The sequence below is a fragment of the Mobula hypostoma genome, chromosome 3, assembly GCF_963921235.1.
Source record: "Mobula hypostoma chromosome 3, sMobHyp1.1, whole genome shotgun sequence".
Lineage (NCBI taxonomy): Eukaryota > Metazoa > Chordata > Chondrichthyes > Myliobatiformes > Myliobatidae > Mobula > Mobula hypostoma.
Window position 1 is genome coordinate 139,398,249 of NC_086099.1, and position 21,071 is coordinate 139,419,319.

Here is a 21,071-nt window from a genome sequence, read left to right on the forward strand (position 1 = left end):
ATTTTATTGATATCTTTCCTGCAGGTAGGTGTCCAAAACTGCACACAGTGTACCAAATAGAGCCTCACCAACATTTTATATTTCAACATAACATCCCAACTTCTGTACTCAATACTTTGATTTCTGAAGCCCAATGCTCCAAAAGTTCTCGTTACAACTTTACTTATATGTGAGATCCCAGCTCTCTCCACTTTCAAAGAATTATGGATCTATATTCCCAGATCCTTATATTCTACTACACTCCACATTCCTCTACCACTCGCCATGCGAGTCCTACCCTGATTTGTCCTCCCAAAGTGACATACCACACACTTGTCTGCATTAAATTCCATCTGCCATATTTCAGCCCATTTTTCCTGCTGGTCTAGATCCCGTTGCAAACTCTGATAGTCTAACTTGTTTTCCACTACACCCCCAGTCTTGGTATAATTCACAAATCTGATGATCCAGTTAACCACATTATCATCTAGATCATTGATATAGATGAAAAAAATTACAATGGACTCAGCACCGATCCCTGTGGCACTCCACCAGTCACAGGCCTCCAGTCAGAACGACAGCCATCTACCATCACTCTCTGACTTCTCCCACAAAGCCAATGTCTAATCCAATTTACTAACTCATCTTGAATGCCGAGCGACTGAAACTTCTTGACAAACCACCCATGCGGCACCTTGTCAAAAGCCTTTCTAAAGTCCATGAAAACAACATCTACTTCCTTTCCTTCATCAACTCTCCTGGTAACTTAATCAAAAAATTCTACGATTTTGTTAGACACAACGTTCCACACACAAAGCCATGTTGACTATCCCCAGTCAGTCCCTGTCTATCCAAATACTTGTATATTCAACTCCTTAGAATATCTTCCAATAATTAACCAATACTGATGTCAGCCTCACCGGCCTATAATTTTCTGGTTTATTCTTAGACTTTCTTAAACAGAGGACAACATTAGCTATCCTCCAACTCTCCAGCACCTCACCTGTGGCTAAAGACATTTTAAATCTCTCTGCTAGGACCCCTGCAATTTCTGCACTAGACTCCCACTCTTCCAAGCAAACACCTTGTCAGGCCCTGGGAATTTATTCATCCTAATTTACCTCAAAAAGGCAAGCACTTCCTCCTCTATAATCTGTATATGTTCCATGACCTCATTGGTGTTTTCTCTCACTTCTATAAACTGTGTCCATCTCCTGCGTAAATGCAGATGCAATAAATCCATTTAAGATCTCCCTCCCCTCTTTTAGAGGGGCATGAATCAATCATATACGTGACATGAAAATGAACTTGGCCATAAATATAATTGTACTGGAGTTTCTTAGTCCAATTCACAGCCACCTTCCAGCCACACTAATTTAGACCTTACAATTATTAATACTTAGTAGCTAATGAGCAAAGCTGCAGAGATGAGGACGACAAAGAAGTGGTGGCAGGAGACAGAACAGCGGCTACAGGATTGCCTGAAGTAAGTGGACTGGGCCATCTGTTGATCTGAATAAATACATCATGGTTGTAACGGACTTTATTAAAACTATTGTGGATGAGTGTGTCCCCACAAAATCATTCAGAGTCTTCCCCAACCAGAAGCCATGGACGAACCAGGAGATCCACACTCTGCTGAAGGCCAAACCAGAGGCATTCAAGTCTGATGACCAAGAAAGTTCCAAGAGATATATTACAGCCTTCCAGACTCAATATTGAATTCTTCAAATTTATGAAGCTAGCCTTTTCTATGTTTCTATCAGAACTACCCACTTTTGTTATAAGGAATTAGTTCATCTGTGATATTGGAACAGTTTCTCCCTCTCCATTAGCTCATCTCAACCTGCTCAGCGTGTCCTGCAACCTTGCATTTTGCAAAGTTCTTCCTTCATTGTTGCAATCCTCACTCTCTAACCACCCATGTTAGCCTACTGACTGGATGACTTCTACAACTTATCTCCAAGTTAATCCTGACCTCACCATAGTATAAATATTTCCTTTGTCCTATGGATCCCATCACCCCTTCTCTGCAATGCAAAACTAACCTGTTCTCTCCCCCCCCCGCCATTTCTAATGAAAGATCTCCAGCCTGAAATGTGAACTCTGCTTTACTCTCTCTACAGATCTTGCCTAATATGGTGAATATTTCCAGTATTTCCCATTCTGATTCAAATAATTTGTATTTTATTTTATTATATCTTCCAAATCTTGCATTTTTCAGATCCCACCCATATAGTCAAAATGCAATTGGAATGTAAGTTCCTATTATTTTTAGAGAATAGAGTAAATAGGCATGACTTTCTTGAGCTATGTTATTTTACTGAACAGGTTTGACTGGGTGTTCTTCATTTAGAAGTTTGACTTTGCATTACATTAAATAAAAATAGATTGTTGTGCATCCAAGTGAACAGACTGAACTGAGAATATAATTCAGAAGAAACAAGTTTCATTCATTTAATACTTTTTATATAAAAGTCATTGTTAATCTGTAGTTTTTTTTAAACCAAAAGAAAACAAGTAACACTGTTGCCACTCAAGCACCCCCTTGGGTTGATACTACTACAACAATTAAGGTGATTCCTCATCCTGTCAGTCCCACTCTGTTCAAAAGTCAAAGAATCCTATACTGTGGTCCTTCCCACCAAACGTTGCAGTGGCTGTGCCAAGCTACAGTGCATCCCTGAGCATGTACTCCCATAGCCTGGAATGCACCTGCTGGCTGCATTCCTCTATGGACACCTCAATGTGCTGAAAAAAAAGCAATGCATTTCGGGCAGGCTAAGGACCAACTTTCACCGAGTTACTGGTCTTCCAGCAGTCTGTGTGCGTGACCCCGTGCACAGCCTGTAGATCAGAGAGTACTCTGTCATGCAGCTGCTCCATGTGCAGGCCCTTGCCTCTTCCCAAACCCACAGCCCACACAGAGGAGAGTGAGCATCCTGCCCTCTGTCATCTTGCAGGTAGTGAGCAGTGGAAGTGATGTTCTGGGCATGCAGAAAGGAACTGACTGGAAGGGCCCCTCTTACCACTGGCCAAGCAAGATCATGGTGCCTGTTGTTGAGATCAGAAAATAAGCTTTCAGCCAAATTGTCTGGACAGTCTTCTTTGGGAGCCACCCCATTGCATCCATCAAGTCCCTCTCCTATAGTATTTGCAGGGTGCCCTGTACTGATCATGGCCTGATGGACTTGTAGTCAAATGTGTTGGTCTGAAAGAACTTTTCCAAAAAGGACAAGCAGTATGGCAACATCTAGCTTACTGGAACACTGCGCGGTGACGAGGCCAATCCAATCCTTCACAACACCAGTGACAGCTAGAACCTCAGTGCGTATAACCATATAACAATAACAGCATGGAAACAGGCCATCTCGGCCCTTCTAGTCCGTGCCGAACTCTTACTCTCACCTAGTCCCACCGACCTGCACTCAGCCCATAACCCTCCATTCCTATCCTGTCCATATATCTATCCAAATTTAACTTTAAATGACAACATCGAACCTGCCTCAACCACTTCTGCTGGAAGCTCGTTCCACACAGCCACCACTCTCTGAGTAAAGAAGTTCCCCCTCATGTTACCCCTAAACTTTCGCCCTTTAACTCTCAACTCATGTCTTCTTGTTTGAATCTTCCCCACTCTCAATGGAAAAAGCCGATCCACTTCAACTCTATCTATCCTCCTCATAATTTTAAATACCTCTATCAAGTCCCCCCTCAACCTTCTATTCTCCAAAAAAATAAAGACCCAACTTGTTCAACCTTTCTCTGTAACTCAGGAGATGAAACCCAGGCAACATTCTAGTAAATCTCCTCTGTATTCTCTCAATTTTATTGACATCTTTCCTATAATTCGGTGACCAGAACTGTACACAATACTCCGAATTTGGCCTTACCAATGTGTAGTGCTACATGATGACCACATACTTAGGTTCCACACGCAGCCAGTTGCAGCCACACATGAATGTGGTCATCGGGGTGAGGGCGACATTGGTTATGTTTTTTTCTTCGTTGTTCCGGGACGTGCATATTGTTATACATCTGACTCACTCTATCTTGAATCCCCAGATGAACCGGAAGGTGGCCTGGGTAATATCCAAGCAGGAGAGGTGGACAGGGCACATTTGTGCCAAGTTGAGCAGCCCTGAGATCACCTCACACCTGATGACCAGGTTTGCATGAAGAGTGTTGATATTCTGAGGCTTCGGCTTTAAAGTGAGAGTAAGAACATTTAATTGAGATGTATGAGGCATGGTTGGTTTGTTTGTTTTTATTTACACAGAGCAGTGGGTGCCTGAAATGCACTGCCATGGGAGCTGGCATGAGCAGATATGATAGCAATATTTCAGAGATACTTAAGCAGTTATATGAACAGACAGGGAATGAAAGGATATAGACAATGTGCAGGCAGATGGGATCAGTTTAGTTTATCATCATGGGGTCAAAGAATTTGTGGCATAAGGACCTGTTCCTGTGTTGTACTCTTCTATGCACAATAGCATTAAGTTATGGATTGTGGTTGATCGACTACTTTAGGCTGAAAGCACATCAGCCCTCTAAGACTTTGAAAACCAAGAATGTCAGCTAAGCCTGGGCTGCAGAGAGAACAATGCATTTGTTCATTGATATTTGTACTTTCTTAGTTGAGATTTCCCTTCTTCATCTGAAAAATATTTAAGAAAACATGAATTGAATGCAACTTTTCAAAATCTCAGAGAACCATGCTTGGTTCAACTTAAATAGCTTAGCTCAACTTGGTGATAGTGTTGTCTTTCTTTTCTTTTTTGGTTTCACAGCCACCTGGAAAAATTTCAGAGTTGTATACTTGGATACTAAGTTAACCTTTGAAGTAGCACACAACTGGAGTCAAAGCATCTTTTTATCAAAATCAGGGGAGGGGTCTATTGTGTACTTCGACGTCCAGATGCTGTTTATGTGAGCAGAACTCTAAACTGAAAGGGAAATCAGATAAATTCTGCACTTTGTGAGGTGGTACCTGCTGATTGAAAGCTTATCTATTGATATTGTCTGTTGACAAACCAACAATTCTAATACTGCTATTAAGTAGATAAGCTTAATAAGGGGATGTAAAATTGACCGGATATAATTCTTACACCTGGTCTAATTTTAACTGAACTATTTTATAGCATGGTCAAACACAACACACAATCCTTACACAGCACCTGCATCAGTATCTCCAAATAAATCTTAAAATATAGGTATATGGCAGTTATGTCAAGAGACACAAGACCATAAGACTTAGAAGCATATCAGGCCATCTAATCCAACTGATAACAGTATTATTTGTGGTTTCATATTTACCTGATAATTTAAATATTATTCAAGTTTCCTCCTTGTGAATTATAGTGTTACTTAAATTTGTTAGTGTGAAAAGTACTTGTTTTTATATAATCTTTATCAAGTTTGAGTTATTCTACATGCCAATGCTCAAGCCATCATGGGTCTAGTCTATCTGGACCAAATCTGAGATCAGAGATCCCATCTTTTTACAAGCACTTTCACTAAGTACAGATGTATACCTTGGCTAGTCAGGGTGATTTCTGCATCATATGATTGTGCTATCATTACCACAAATATTATGATGCCCTGAACAATTCAGCAATTTTCAACATGTCATTGGAGAAAATGCTTGTTCCAGTGGTAAAATGTAAGTCCCATAATGGAGTATTGCTAAAATGCCATTTGTTGTCTGAAGTTGGAGTATCTATAACTATACATCTAAGGCCTTTTTCTATTAGTATGTAGTCAGTGGAACTCCAGGTAGACACAAGTGAGCAAGTTTAACAATTCTGATGGAAAGGGCAAGTTTAGGTACCTTTCTATTTGAGGCATCATGTATTAAAAATAGCATAATTCTTACATTTATCTCAATGGATGCACAGTAATTAGACAAGGTTCCTGTACTTTGTATATCCAGTGGTTATACTTCATTAGAAGTTTGAGATTTACACCAAAGACCCCAGCAAATTTCTGTAGGTGTACAGTGGAGATCCTTCTGACAGGGTGCATCACTGCTTGGTGCGGAGGCCCCAGTGCACAGGATTGAAAGAGGCTGCAGAAGATTGTAGGCTCAGCCAGCTCCATCACCACATAACTCTCTCCACTAGTATGAGCAACTTTAACAGGCAGTGCCCCAACCGTCGAGGATGAGCTTCAAAACACAGTGCCTTAAGATGACAGTATCCATCATTAAGAATCCTCACCATCAAGAGCACACCCCCTTCTCATTATTACCATTGAGGAGGAATAGAGCGGCCCGAAGAACCACACTCAGCTATTTAAGAACTGCTCCTCCTCTTCCACCATCAGTTTTATCACTGGTCCATGAACCTATGAACACTACCTCACTATTCCATTTTCACGTTATTTATTTATTTATTTGCACTCCATAGTAATCTTTAGTTCTTGCTTTGTACCACAAAACAACAAATGTCATGGTATACGTCAGTGAAGATAAAATCAATTCTGATGCTTTTATTGACTTCTGCAAGATTTCTGCTCAGTTTATATTTAAATTTTTATTGAAAATCAGTAAGCCAGAAAATCGATGATGGATGGAAATTCTAAAGTGGTCTCAGGATTCTTACTTAGTCTCCTGAGATTTATTTTTATGACATATAGCTCCATTTGAAAGCCTCAGTCCTTCTGCAAATATATTTCCCAGTACACCTGCCTGTGATTTACTTCCACTTGTCCAAAGGTTAAAGCTATGATAGCCTTTTTTTTGGCATTCATCACAGCCTATTTTTGTAGCGACGTTCTTGCTATGTTGGATCTGTCAATGCCAATTGTGATTTTGAGCTTCTCAAATAGGGACAAAGTCAACTTTCCTGTATGCTATGTTTGCATTTTGTGTCAGCTTCCATTTTGTGTCTCAAGTTTTTGTGTGGGAACAAACCAGAAGCTATTCAGCATTTGTGTTTTGTGCACACTTGAAAGAATGGTCACACAAAAGCAAGCACAGGATGCAACTGTCAATTCTTTGCATCCACTTTGTAACTTCCACGAGAATGATGCATCAACACGTGGACACTGAATCAGAATCAGGTTTATTATTACTGACATGTGTTATGCCTCTTCACCTATCACCGTCAAGTTTGTACTCCCTCCTCTCCCCTCACCTTCTTATTCTGGCTTCTCCCCTGTTCCTTTCCAGTCCTGATGAAGGGTCTCAGCCTAAAATGTCAACTGTTTGCTCCTTTCTGTAGATGCTTCCTGACCTACTGAGATCCTCAGATTTTGTGTGTGTTGCTCTGGATTTACAGTACCTGGAGAATCTCTTGTGTGTTTGTCATGAAATGTGTTCCTTTGCAGCAGCAGTTCAGTGTAAAACATAACAGTTACTATACATCACAACAGGAAATAGATCTTAAAAAACTAAGTAAGTAGTGCAAAAAGAGTGCAAAGATAGTGAGCAGTGTTCATGGGTTCATTATCTGTTCAAAACCCTGACAGTGGACTGGAAGGAGCAAGCAGACTTCTCAGTGGATGCTGAATCCATGAACACCATCACTGAAACACCAAGCTCAAGGGCAGCTTCTAGCCTGCTGTTATAAGACTATGGAATCCCGACCTCAATCTATTTTCTTACAGCTTTAAACCTTGTTTTCTGCCTGCACTACATTTTTTCCTGCAACTCTATTATTTTATTTTGCATTCTCTTATTGTTTTGTTCTGTACTATCACAATGCACTGTTGTAAAGAAATGACCTGTATGGAAGGCATGCGAAACAAAGTTTTCTACTGTACCATGTGACGGTGCATGTGACAATAATAAATTAATTATCACACTAGCAACAGGAAATAAGAGCACAATAAGCCATTTTGCCCCTTTCATCTACTCTTTGTGGCTGATATGACTGTTGCTTCAACAGCAACTTATCGCCCATATCCCTTGACTCTCTAGCAAACTTGCTGAAGTATCTGGGGCTCAGCTGAAAAGCCAGGGCTTTATGAAGGGTGCAACCATTCTTGAACTTCAGTTAAAGCAACAGACCCTACCTGCATTGGTGTTAGGCAGCCTTCCCAACAATGAGCACAACTAGGGAATCCAATATAGGCTTCCCAATTGATTGGGTTAGGTGGGAGGAGGGTGAACATTCTACAGCTTCTCTAAGGTGTCTAATGTTTGCATCACTTTATGTGTCTGTGCATCAGAGGAGTGTGATGTCTGCTCCTGTGCCTGTCCGTTATTTCTAGTGATATTTTCAGCTGGTTCACTCACTACACAAATCAGCTCTTACCATCCAGGATCACTTCTTTTAAGAGTTCCCATTGTGGCAGGAGATAATTTAATTAAGTTGGCATTTCTGACAATGCTTGCAATTCTCCATGTCTCCAGTGCTGACCATCAACAAACTACCCTGGGATTTGTGCAGGAGAGTGCATGAAATCTTGTGTTTATGCGCATTAAGAAACTGTTTCATTTAATTATCATATGTGGCCTTCTGGACAATGTTATTTTAGCATGATAGATTATCAAGCCTAGAATCTCAACGGTCAATGACAAAGTTGTGAACAATTATTACCTCATGATATAATCCTTTTTTTTAATATACAGAGGATGGTGAATATCTGGAATGAGTGCCAAAAGAAGTAGTGGAGGCAGATACAGTCAGAATATTTGAAAAGGGTTTGGACAGATACCTCAATAGGAGCAGTACAGGAAGATATAGGGGCTTAATGGAGACAAACAAGATCAGTGGGGGTAGGCATTCCAGTCGACATGGACCACGTGCGCCATATACATGAACAGAAAATGCTTAGAGTGATCTGGGTCAAATGTGGCAAGTAGGTCAAGCTAGAGGGGAATCTTTGTCAGCATAGACTAATTAGGCCAAATGGCCTATTTCTATGTTTTATGTTGCTAAGACTCTAAAAGGATGAGCTACTGTGCTGTACATTTCTATAATCTACTACAATGTATGTGTTTCCTACATACTATGGCAAGTTCAAAAAGTTGGAATAGAGAAATAGAAAAAATATAATAGAGACAATTCCAGGACTAAGAATGACAAGAGAATAGAACACACTAGTGCAGACATGTACCAAATTTAGTCCGGAAGAACGGTCTCGGCCTGAAATGTCGACTCATTTCCATAAATGCTGCCTGACCTGCTGAGTTCCTCCAGATTTTCTGTGTTGCATAGTTTCATACAGCATATCGATTTGTAAAAATTTACATTTAACCCATTCAATCTTGTACATAGAAATTCACCCCAGTTGCCAGTACTAGATCATACCAGCATTAGTTCTCTCTCCCTATACTAAAAAATTGAATAGACAATTTGCTATGACAAAATTTTCTGGGTGGGTATGTGTTCTTAGACATAGTTTTGTGGATGATTCTAAGCATAAAAAAGCAAATAGAATTAAGGAGTAACATCAAGGTGCACTGGGAGGAGTTAAACAGTGTTTCAGTGTTAATAACAGTCATTAGACTTCATACATTTTGCTTAGCTGTAGACTGAATGAAGGATGAAGGCAGAAATTAAGTTATAACACATAATTTCCTCTGAACTTACCGCTCCCAAATCTATGATGAAACAGTCTCCTTTATTAAAATTGGCCCAATCGAGATGTACTTCTGTAGCTCTCACAGCTCTCCTACCTTTAAGGTGTAGCAATCTCTTTGCAGAGAGCTCATTAGTAATGACATGTGTAAATCCAGAAGCCACACCACCAGCCTAAGACAACGAAGAAGACAAACACATGTTAATTTTTCCATGTGCCACGAGATTTTCCAACATAACAATACATTAAATCTCAGAAAAGCTACGGGAGTCAGCAAAAATGGAATTTACATTTTGCTATTAAAAATTTAAATATTCTTTAACCCCAATAAAAAATTTAACACTCTTCAACCCAAAATAATTTGAAACTCAAATAAGGGAACTGATAATATTCTAGAATGCAAACAAAGGTTTTGTAGAATTGATTGAAAGAAGAGATATATGAATCAGAATAGAGAGCAGCCTTGCATTCAGTGATCAGCGATGATACTGAATGGTATGTATAATGGGCCTGAGGCCATGTAGCCAATCTCAGATAGTAATGCTTCCTCTTATGTATTACTGTTACTTTAACAACTGTAGAATCCTTCCCGTACAACTAGTATCTCACTCCTATCACATGTTGCCTTTGGGATGGATAGGGAGTGAATAAGATATAGACCACCTCTTCATAGATCGTCAATTTGCCAAGGAAATCTGGACATAGGTGTAGTGGTCTTTATTTTGGTTCATCTGAAACAGTCGTGCAGAGAACTTTATGATCTCTGTGCTGTTCCCAGGGGTACTTACTGAGACAAACATCTACTGTTGGAAGATCACTATCTTGGTGAAAATATACCCAAAAACCCATTGGTCTTCCAGCACAAGAAGCCTGCAAGCACTTGGTCCAAGTACATACTGAAGGATGCACTGAAGCTCAGTGCAGCCACTGCAAAGGCTTTGTCTACAATCCTGCCATCTCCAGGCTCTGATTGGCTGGAACTTGTGTAAAAGCCTTGCAAATACGTCATGGACTTACTAAGGAAGAAACATGGGTGGCATTGTTACATAATACAGCAATGTATTCTTTGATGGTACAATTAATGTAGAAAAATATATGTACTAATTATATTCTCCTCATAAATCATCCTAAATTAAGTGTATTTTTGAAATAAAAATGTGGAATCTATCAACTGACCATCACTATTAAGCAGATACATGTTTGAAGAAGCCGGGAAAGAAGATCCCCTCTATGATCGTGTGCTGTGTGTGGGAAAAGGCAACACACAACTGCTAGAAGACCTTAGCAGGTCAGGAAGCATCAGTGGAGGCAGACCCTCCTAGTCCTAACACAGGCCCTCAACCCAAAAGCCCTTCATCTCCACAGATCCTGGGTTCCTCCTGAGCTTTTATTTGGGTTGCAGATTACAGCATCTATAATCTCTTGCTTCTCCGAGGAAAAGAAATATCCTTTATTCTGTGTATTGGGGGTGGAGAAGTGGGGGTGGCATTGGTGGTACTGTTTCAAGAGCGTTTGAGTGAGGGAAGAAGGCCCAGCTGTGGGCTTAAGGACAACAAGCCTTAAGAAATCAAACATAAGATTCATGAAAAACCTGCCTGCTTGATCAATCCAAGAAGTGGAGATGGGTTCCACAACGATAAATAAAAAGATAAATCAAGTTGAATAGCCAGACTGTCACACTTCAATTTCGATTGCGTGGATGTAAATAGACTGTGCAAGCAGTGGAAAGACTTCTTCACTTCAAAAACTACCCTCTTGCTCAGCCCTTCAACCATTTCCTGCTCCATCAGTGGTAAAATCTGTAGTTACCAAATAACTACAATAAGTTAACCTTCAAATGCTGAGACCAAACTGTATACAATAAGTTTTAAATATATCACACAATAAATCCAAATCATCATCAACCAATGTAAACTGACTGCTGAGAAAACCGAAGCAGTCTCACATGAATGGGCTACTAACCAAAAGGCTTATTTTGTTCTGGAGCTAAGTTTCTTGAATTTTGGTGGGTACATCGAGACAAGCAGAGGGCATTTTGTCCCAAGAGTGACTAAAGATGTAATAATGAGAGGCTGTGGAGAGAATTTTAGTGAGCCACTCACCATAGAATATGAAACCTCTGCAGGCATTCCTTTCTGGGCATGATATTTACATTTGGATCATATTCTGGTGAATGGTGATACTTAATAATTATGGAGATACTACTGATAACCCTAGGGAGGTGATTGTGCTTTTTTTGCTGAAGTTTGTCACTGCCTGAAACTTGTGGCTAAATGTTACCTCCATCTCAGTTTAAAATATCTGACTTGCTAACAGAGGGACGGGAAGTGATAAGGCAATTTAAGATAGTTGGACATGAAATAGTTCTCCAAAGAACTCCTACAAAATTATCAAGTGGTTGAATTGATCAAATGTATATTCCAGTCTTCATTTCAAGCAGACAATACTAAATGAAAAAATGTTTAATTTTAAGCTTCTCAGCTCAAGAAGAACTAGAGTTTGAAGGTGGTTCTGTATATCGCAGATTTACAAAAAACAACACCAGGTTACATTTTGAGAACATGTTATATATAATATGTAAAAACTTAAGCAATAATCTAAGTCTTTATAAAAAGACCTCATTAAGTAAAATAAATCACGTCCTTCACAGGGAATCTGGCACAAGACTAAAAGACCATAAGACATAGGAGCAGAATTAGGCTATTTGGCCCATCGAGTTTGATCCTTTTTGCCCTCTTTAACCTCACACCCCGGCCTTCTCACCGTTACCTTTGATGCCACAGCCAGTCAAAAACCTATCAATCTCTGCCGTAAATACACCAAACAACCTGGCCTCCACACTGCTTGTGGTAACAAATTCCACAAGTTCACTGTTCTCCGGCTAAAGAAGTTTCCCCACAACTCTGTTTTAAATGGACGCCCCTCTATTCACTCTCTTGCGATCCGTTACCAACCTGACTTTCCCCCAATCTACCAGCATGCAACATTCCCCATGACTATCATAACATTGGCCTTTTGACACACTCTTTCTATTCCCCATTGTAATCTAAGTCCACATCCCAGTTACTGTTTGGATATTTTTACAATTAAAACCTGCCCATTTCTGAGTAAAATTAGAGAGTGCTTATTCACAGAAAATAGTTGCTGCAGAAGTCCGTAGATACTGAACCAAATACAACCAAGTGATTGTTTTAGGTGAGGTTACAAAGAGATAAGAAACAATAATATGCAAGTAGAGTTAATGTAGAGATCGGAATTGAACTCCCAAAATAGTAGAAGAATCTCTAGGTCTCAATAGTTTTATCTTTTCTCATGATTTTTATCTCCACTATTAACAAAAAATGAATGAATATTTTATAAGCCAGTCACTGTTAAGCCTTTTGTCTCTTCAATGCCAGTAGATCTGCATCTTCATCATATGTGCGGCATGTACATTTACCAAAAGCATTTCAGAATAAAACCAGGTTTCTTCTTTGCTCCAAAACATTTAAGAGCTTGTGATATTTATTCTTCTCATGACATGCTTGTTTCAGTGTGCACTGAAATTACTTTGCCAGAAGAAGAAACACATGTCATCTTCAGAAGTTTTCGGATGACTCTGCCATAGTTGGATGCATCAGCAAGGGAGATGAGGCTGAGTACAGGGCTACGGTAGGAAACTTTGTCACATGGTGTGAGCAGAATTATCTGCAGCTTAATGTGAAAAAGACTAAGGAGCTGGTGGTAGACCTGAGGAGGGCTAAGGCACCAGTGATCCCTGTTTCCATCCAGGGGGTCAGTGTGGACATGGTGGAGGATTATAAATACCTGGGATACGAATTGACAATAAACTGGACTGGTCAAGGAACACTGAGGCTGTCTACAAGAAGGGTCAGAGCTATTTCTATTTCCTGAGGAGACTGAGGTCCTTTAACATCCGTTGGACGATGCTGAGGATGTTCTACGAGTCTGTGGTGGCCAGTGCGATCATGTCTGCTGTTGTGTGCTGGGGCAGCAGGCTGAGGGTAGCAGATACCAACAGAATCAACAGATTCATTCGTAAGGCCAGTGATGTTGTGGGGATGGAACTGGACTCTCTGATGGTGGTGTCTGAAAAGAGGATGCTGTCCAAGTTGCATGCCATCTTGGACAATGTTTCCCATCCACTACATAATGTACTGGTTGGGCACAGAAGTACATTCAGCCAGAGACTCATTCCACCGAGATGCAGCACAGAATGTCATAGGAAGTCATTCCTTCCTGTGGCCATCAAACTTTACAACCCCTCCCTTGGAGGGTCAGACACCCTGAGCCAATAGGCTGGTTCTGGACTTACTTCCTGGCATAACTTACATATTACTATTTAATTAAATTGTAATAAACCATAAATAATTATTTATGGTGCAACTGTAATGAAAACCAATTTCCCTCGGGATCAATAAAGTATGACTATAACTATGACTATGAAAACTAAAGGTTTTATTAAAGGATAATAACAATGGAATTAATTTCCCTGACCTTGATAAAATAAGCCTCTACTTACAGTCAAATTTAAAATGTGATGTAAATTTACAGTAATTGTGTGACTAGGAAATGCAGATATAAATTTCGGTCACATTACTTAGTAATTGTGTTAGCCACAAGTTAAAATGGAAAGTTAGTTAGCCACTTGCTTATTTAAAACAGCGTGCTATCTCCTCAGTGACGAAAAGTTTCACCATGTGACTAATGTGGCTATCATTGCATTTTTCTTGTGATTAAACATTTATTTCTTTGAAATGTTAGAAAGCAACAACTTAAGCAAGTTTTAAAATGCATCACTAGAAAAAGCCTTACTAAAGTTCTGAATGACAATGAAGGGGCAATGAAGGACAGATATTATTACTCCATTGCTTTGAGTCTAATCTGCAGCAAGTTCCCAGCAACAGCTCTTCTCTATGCAAAAGCCTGCCTGATAAGTCTCCTTTAAGCTTTACTCCTTTCAGCTTTGCCTTTATTTGCCGAGTATTTGACTTTCCACCCTACAAAAAAAAACACTATCTATTCTGACTGTGTCTCTCAGTACTTTATATACTTATATCAGATCAGCCCCTCAGCACCAGACATTCCAGATATAACAGTCAAAGTTTGTTCCACCACCCCTAGTAGCTAATACTCTCCAATCCAGGCAACATCCTGGTGAACCACTCTACACCGTCTCCAAAGCCTCAAACTACTCCCTGTAATGTGATGACAGTACTTCAAATTTGGCCTAAAGTTTTATAATGCTGCCACTTGAATTCTGGATGTCTATACTCAGTGTTCCAACATATGAATGCAAGTATACTCTACATATTTCTTACCACCCACTTGTGTCATAATTTTCAGGGAGCCATAGACATTGAACCCTCTGTACCTCAATGATACTAATGGCATTGCTATTTACTGTATACTTTGCTCCTGCATTTGACTTTCCAAAAAGCAACATCTCACACATTAGACTTCAAAGCACCCTTGAAGCATATTTTGAAAATGTGTTTTATTTTATTGGCTTGGTAATATTTGAGAAACCATTTTTTGGATTTTTGGACATTTATAAGAAATTCTGTTCCTGGACTGCGCACGATTTTTCCAACAGTTTTCCAAGTGCAAGTGCTAAGGGACTGGCAGGCATTTGCAAATCCTCTTCCATGAGTATCCCAGAGGTAGAGTGCAGTCAGAGAATCTTCAGCAAACTCTTTTCAGGAAGTTTGAGACTTCTGCCTTGGCATACCATATACTTGCTTAGGAATCCCAAAATGCTGACAGTTACATGAACCACTGCCTTAATTTCACAGCCACTTACTTACAATAACAAAATCTACCAGCACAAAGTTATATTTTATATTAACTCTCTGTATGGCAAAAATGAAAAAAAGAGGGATTGTATTTATTACATTTTACTGGGATATTCATTATCTGAACTGTATCAAATAAATGAATGCCATTCTGATCTCCAAAAACAGGTGGTTTGGATTTCTTCATGGAACTAAAACTTAAAGAGATCTGTGGACTTTAAAACTGACTCAATAGCCAACCTTCTCTGAGGAAGTGAAATAAACTGTAAAAGGCAGCAAGTATACTTTAACAATTGACACCCATCAGCTTGAATGCAGATAAGATGAAGTGCAAAAAAAAAACTGGCATCCAAAAGCAAAATAGTACAGATGTTGGAAATTGAGCACTTCTATGAAAAAGGTGGGTTCTGAAGGCAAATGTTTATATGGATGTTGAGTAAAGAGTTCAAGGTAACTGGTAAATTCCCTCACAATCTCTCCATGATATCCAATCTATAACCCACTCCACATACTGCCTGTTCACCAACGTATGCTTGGGAAGAGGAAAGAACCAATCACTGAGCATTGTTTCCACATTGCAATAATGACTCATCCATAAGAAAATATTGGCTGTCTGAAACCTCCCCCTAGTCACATGCTTCATCTCAAGAAAGCCAACTATTTGTTGTCTTGGTGAAAGACCATTTTCATCTCTTTTTTCTGCCCTGCCCTCACATGTCTTCAACACTAATGACAGTTTTCACTCCCCTCTGTTGACATCATTCCATCCCCACAGTGATCTTTGCCTTCAATCACCTTCTTCGTTTCATCCTCCAAACATTATCACCATGCAGGACATTCCATCTGGCACCAATCACCATCTGCTTCCTTCCAGTATCCAATAGAAGCTTCATCTCCTTAACACCAATTCCACTTAACAATTGATATTTCTTCTGGCATGACCACCTGCTAATGCCTTCTACTGCAGACATTCTCATCCCACAATCAACCCATTAATCAGGGTAGTTGCTGCATGGAGAATAAAACTTAAAACTGTCTCACTTAAAAACTGCAGGCCACTTGGGAAAATCTCTCATCCAATTGCACAGCCCAATAAATATCAGGGTCAAATTATTTCAAGAGAAGTTATGTTAAGCAATAAATGCAAGAGATGGGTCTGACTGAAATATTGGTAAATAGTGGATGATATTTGGACCACTATATTTTATAAAAATTATTCTCTTGGATCAAGATACAGATTGAGAAATATCATATGCAAGTTCCTTTCACAATTATCAACACACAGTAGAATTTGACTCTTGAGAATGAGAGGAAGGTGGGATAAAGAGGGGCCAACAGTCCCTTTCAGCAGGTACAACAAAATTAACATGATATATAATGGCAATGAAATTAGAATCTGACACAATATATATTCATTTATATTCATCCATGTGCTTTACAAAAATGTGTTTTTTGGATTAGCATGGTCTTTAAAGTAAATATTTTCTCTTACTAGAAATAAACAAAGAGAGGCAAAGTTGTAATGTAAAGACAATTAGAATTCTACAAGCCTAAATGATCTAATATGCTGCTTGATTGTTGGTGATCAGAATTCAGCTCCAAATGCCAGTACAGCCAAGGACATTGTTATCCAAAGAGCACATCCAATCAATCGGGTTTTACTGCCTTTCATTATTCAAACACTCTTGTAGGAAGATTTAGTTTTTATTTATTTATTTTAGTTCCAGCTTTAAGAAAATTTGTGGATACCCTGAAAAAGTATAACCAAACTGACTGGTCAACAGCATATTAGGCAGATTGATCACAAAGACTTAATCAGCAAACACTGTCTTAATCAGAGACTTGGTGGGGCTTGAAAAACAAGGTGATGACAACATCAGATGCTACAACTTGTCAAAATGTTAGTAAAAAACTGAATGTGGACAATGCTGAGAGCAGGTTTGTGCCATCAAAGAGTGGACAGGAGGAAGAGATCCTCCTGAATGTTGCCTGTGATGGAACATTTCACTTATTATGAGACTGTAAAGGCTTTCTTTGTTTTCTTGAGGAGGCTGAGAGAGACCTGAAAGGGGTATACAAAAATTACAAAGAGCATTGATTGACACAGTATCTTTCCCCATACTAGAGGAGTTAAAAGCTAGAGGGCATAGGTTGAAGTTAATGGGGAAAGATTTGGAGTGGATCAGAGGAAGAATTTATTTCACTCAGAGGAATCTGAAACACAGTTCCCATATATTAGTGGAACTTAGTGCTCTTATATTCAATAAATATCTACGCAAGCACTCAAATTACCAAAGCATTGAAAGCTACTGATTAATTATTGCAAAATGGGATTAGCATGGATGGGATCAGCATGACCACGATGGACAAAGGAGCCCTTTCTGTGCAACCTTGTAAGGTTGAGATTACAAGTTACAAGACTGAAGTGAGAAAATCCAGAGAGCAGAAAATATTAAGCTTTAGTCACTTATATCAGCAGAATTGATCATATCTGAGCTTCAGGATGTATTTCTAAAAAGCTCAGATGAATTTCTCATGGAAACTCTCGACCATTTTAAAATCAATGGGTCAGAATTACTTAAATCTTACTATTGATCAATCTTACTGTTATCACAGAGTTAAAGAAAGCTAAAAGTAGCAAACACTATATATGGGTATGGCTATTTGGTGAAGACAGGACCAGGCCTGTGTGTGATGGTCCCTACTTATGTTGTGTAACAGGGTTTATTTTGCAGTTTCCCAGCTCCAGCAGCCTAGAGCCAATCCTCTCTTTGTGGAGTGTGCACATTCTCCACGGGTATTTTGACATCCTCCCACATCCCAAACATATGTATGTTGGAAGCTAATTGTAATCTGCCCCTAGTGTTGGTGGATTCAATGCAGGAGTTGATGAACGCATTGGAGGGAAGTAGGGATAGGGGAAATGAAATGGATGGACTGCTCTGAGAGTCAACAGTAGCTTAATGAGCCGAATGGCCTCCTACGTTGTATGGAAGTATGTGAAGTACGCAACCAGCTCTAATTATTCCACCTCACTCATGAAACTTGACAACGTACAAGACAGAAATGCAAATGATGGTCCGAGAAACGGAAATTAATGCTTTATCCAGTTGTGTCAACTTTCACGCACAACTGTTACTTTAATGGTGAATATTACTTGTTCATCACTTGCCGGTCAATATATTTAGAAGAGCGATTTTAGCACTTCCAATAGGTGAGGCGTACAACATCGGCACGAGAGATAAAGCTGGGAGCACCAGCGAACTAGCAAAAAGAAAAACAACAAGTATTTAAGAAGAGAGTGGCCTCTGCATATTTAGGAAACACTACAATTTCTACCTGGTACTTCAGTCCGTCCTTGAAATAGCTGACAAAAGTGTTGGATTCATGGTCTTGAATCTCTCGGTATTGCACCGGTTTCCCTGACAGATAGTCATCCATCTGCACAGTAAAGATCGCAGCGGCGCTGCTTTCATCCTGAGAGCACTCCTTGCCTGGGGAAAAATAAATCAGTTTAACATTACTCCAGCCCAGGCTGATTACAAAGCATAATATTCATCAACAGACTAATATCCTCACCTAACCAAAAATGCAGATTGTATGAGAAGTTGTTTTTTACAACGATGGTGTGCATCACCAGATACGCATCTCCTACATAGAAACTGCCATGCAAACTTTTCGGAACAGGCACCAGCTCCAAGCTTTCCACTCTCCAGACCTGGGTTCCGGGCTCCTTTCCAGCATTTTCAAACTCTTTGTGGTACAGCACCATCTTTCTCTCCACGAAATGTCTAAAGGAGACGCTGTCAGCGACAGAACTCCTTCTTTGCAACAGCAAACTTCGGTCTCGACGCAACTGCGAGCAAACTGTAGTATTTCTGGGTTAAGCGAATGGGCGTGTCTATGACACAGCCTGGCAAATCCGGAACTGAACTGCTCTCTGCAATATTGCTGCTTTAAACTAACTCATTTATGCTCCAATCGATCAGCTAATATGGTCGCCCAGGAGACTCTTGAAATAAAGGCACCAACGCGTTACTGAAGCTAAAACGGGATTTAACAAACTCTGCTGAAACTAACTTTTCTTAGCTTGTATGATAGATCACAGATCATAGGTCAGACAGCAGCTTTGGAGGAATAAATCAAGTGCAGCCTTGCGGCCAGGACGTTACGTTCTGGATTAGATATTTACTGGAATGAATCTATCTTGGACTGTGTACCAGGTCTTAGAAGAAATTATGCAGAAATGTTGTAAAATGAAGAACATTGGAGTGCTGAATTCCTGTGGTTCTAGTGAATAAATTTTATAATCTCTGGTATTTAAGTTGTTGGCAAAATCCAGTAACAGTTATGCAGTTATTCAGTCCTTAAATTTCGTGAATACCATTGCTTACTCTAAACTAATAAACATTGTTAACGTGACTTGCTATCAGATTTCTGCCTTAATATTATCAAAATAAGTCTACCGTATGTACCATATACTATCTTGAGATTCAATTTCTTGTGGGCATTTACAGGAAAAAAGAAATACAGTAGAATTTAATGAAAAACTGTACATAAGCAGACAAAGACTGACATGTGTAAAAGAAGGTGAATTGTGCAAATGAAAATCATACTGACAACATGAATTGTAAAGACAGAATGTGAAGTTGGAACAAAAGGGTTAATTCATTTGCTTAGCAACTTATTGAAGAGGTTAATCAGCATAAAACACTAAAGAAAATTTGACGGTAACACTCAATAAATTTGGACCTCAACCTCGCATTGTTCCTTACTGAGAGGTTAAGTGAATGTTAAAGTGTTATCTTCTTCATAAATGCAGTTTAGGATTCTTATTTCTAGTGGGTTCCTTGTTATATACAAAGACCTAGTCAGTTGCTTAGACTGCCTGCTATTTCCCACAACCTTGGGAATTAACCTATGAACTTACTTTCAATGTCTCTTCCTCTCATCTTCTAGATACAGTATTTATCGCTTATTATAATTTTATTTATTTTCTTTTTGTGTTTGCAGTTTATTGCCTTTGTCACATTGGGCGTTTGCCTCGTTATACACAGTTCTTCATGATTCGACTGTTTTTACTGTGAGTGCTCACAAGAGAGTGATTCTCAGGGTTGTATATAGTGACAACTATATACTTCGATAATACATTTACTTTGAAATGTGAACTCTTGAAATCCTCCAGGGAATCTGCAAATGGAAATTATAGCAGGCTTGGTCTATGTTTCCCATTTCATTTGCAGGACACCACATTGTGTTTATTGATGTGATAATTGTATGCTTTCTTTTACTAATGGAAGTGAAAATAATTTTGCCTTAACTCAAAATACGTGAATATAGAAATCATGGGATAAAACACTAAGGCATAGAAGAAGGTCATTTGGCCCATCAGGCCATAATGCCACTTGGCTATTACTATAAAGCTGGCATGTTACATAAAACTTTGTCAAACTTCAGTAGAGGCACTGTAGAGAGTATCCACACTGGTTGCATCATAGCCTGGTAGGGCAACACCAATGCACAGGAATGGAAATGTCTGTAGAACATGGTGGATACAGTCCTGTCGATATCACCAGCAAAGCTCTTCCTGCCACTGAGCACATTTACATAGAGCTCTACCACAGGAAAGCAGTCTCCACCAGCAAGGACCCCCACCACCCAAGCTGTGCACTTTTCTTATTACTAGCAACGGGCAGGAGGTACAAGAGTCTTAATACCACACGATCAGGTTCAGGAACATTTATTACCTTACAATCATCAGGCACT

At 39.5% G+C, this 21,071-nt stretch overlaps 1 protein-coding gene across 1 annotated transcript in view; it reads right to left on the minus strand.

Moving 5' to 3' along the window:
* Nucleotides 1–19,350, minus strand: part of scin (scinderin) — a 205,283-nt gene extending 185,933 nt beyond the window's left edge. The window contains exons 1-3 of the mRNA XM_063043782.1: nucleotides 18,885–19,350; nucleotides 18,645–18,799; nucleotides 9,522–9,683 (exon numbers count right to left, since the gene is read on the minus strand). Of these exons, the coding sequence (XP_062899852.1) occupies nucleotides 9,522–9,683; nucleotides 18,645–18,799; nucleotides 18,885–19,077 (510 nt within the window). The 5' untranslated portion in view covers nucleotides 19,078–19,350. The remainder of the gene's footprint in view (nucleotides 1–9,521; nucleotides 9,684–18,644; nucleotides 18,800–18,884) is intronic.
* Nucleotides 19,351–21,071: the final 1,721 nt, after the last annotated feature.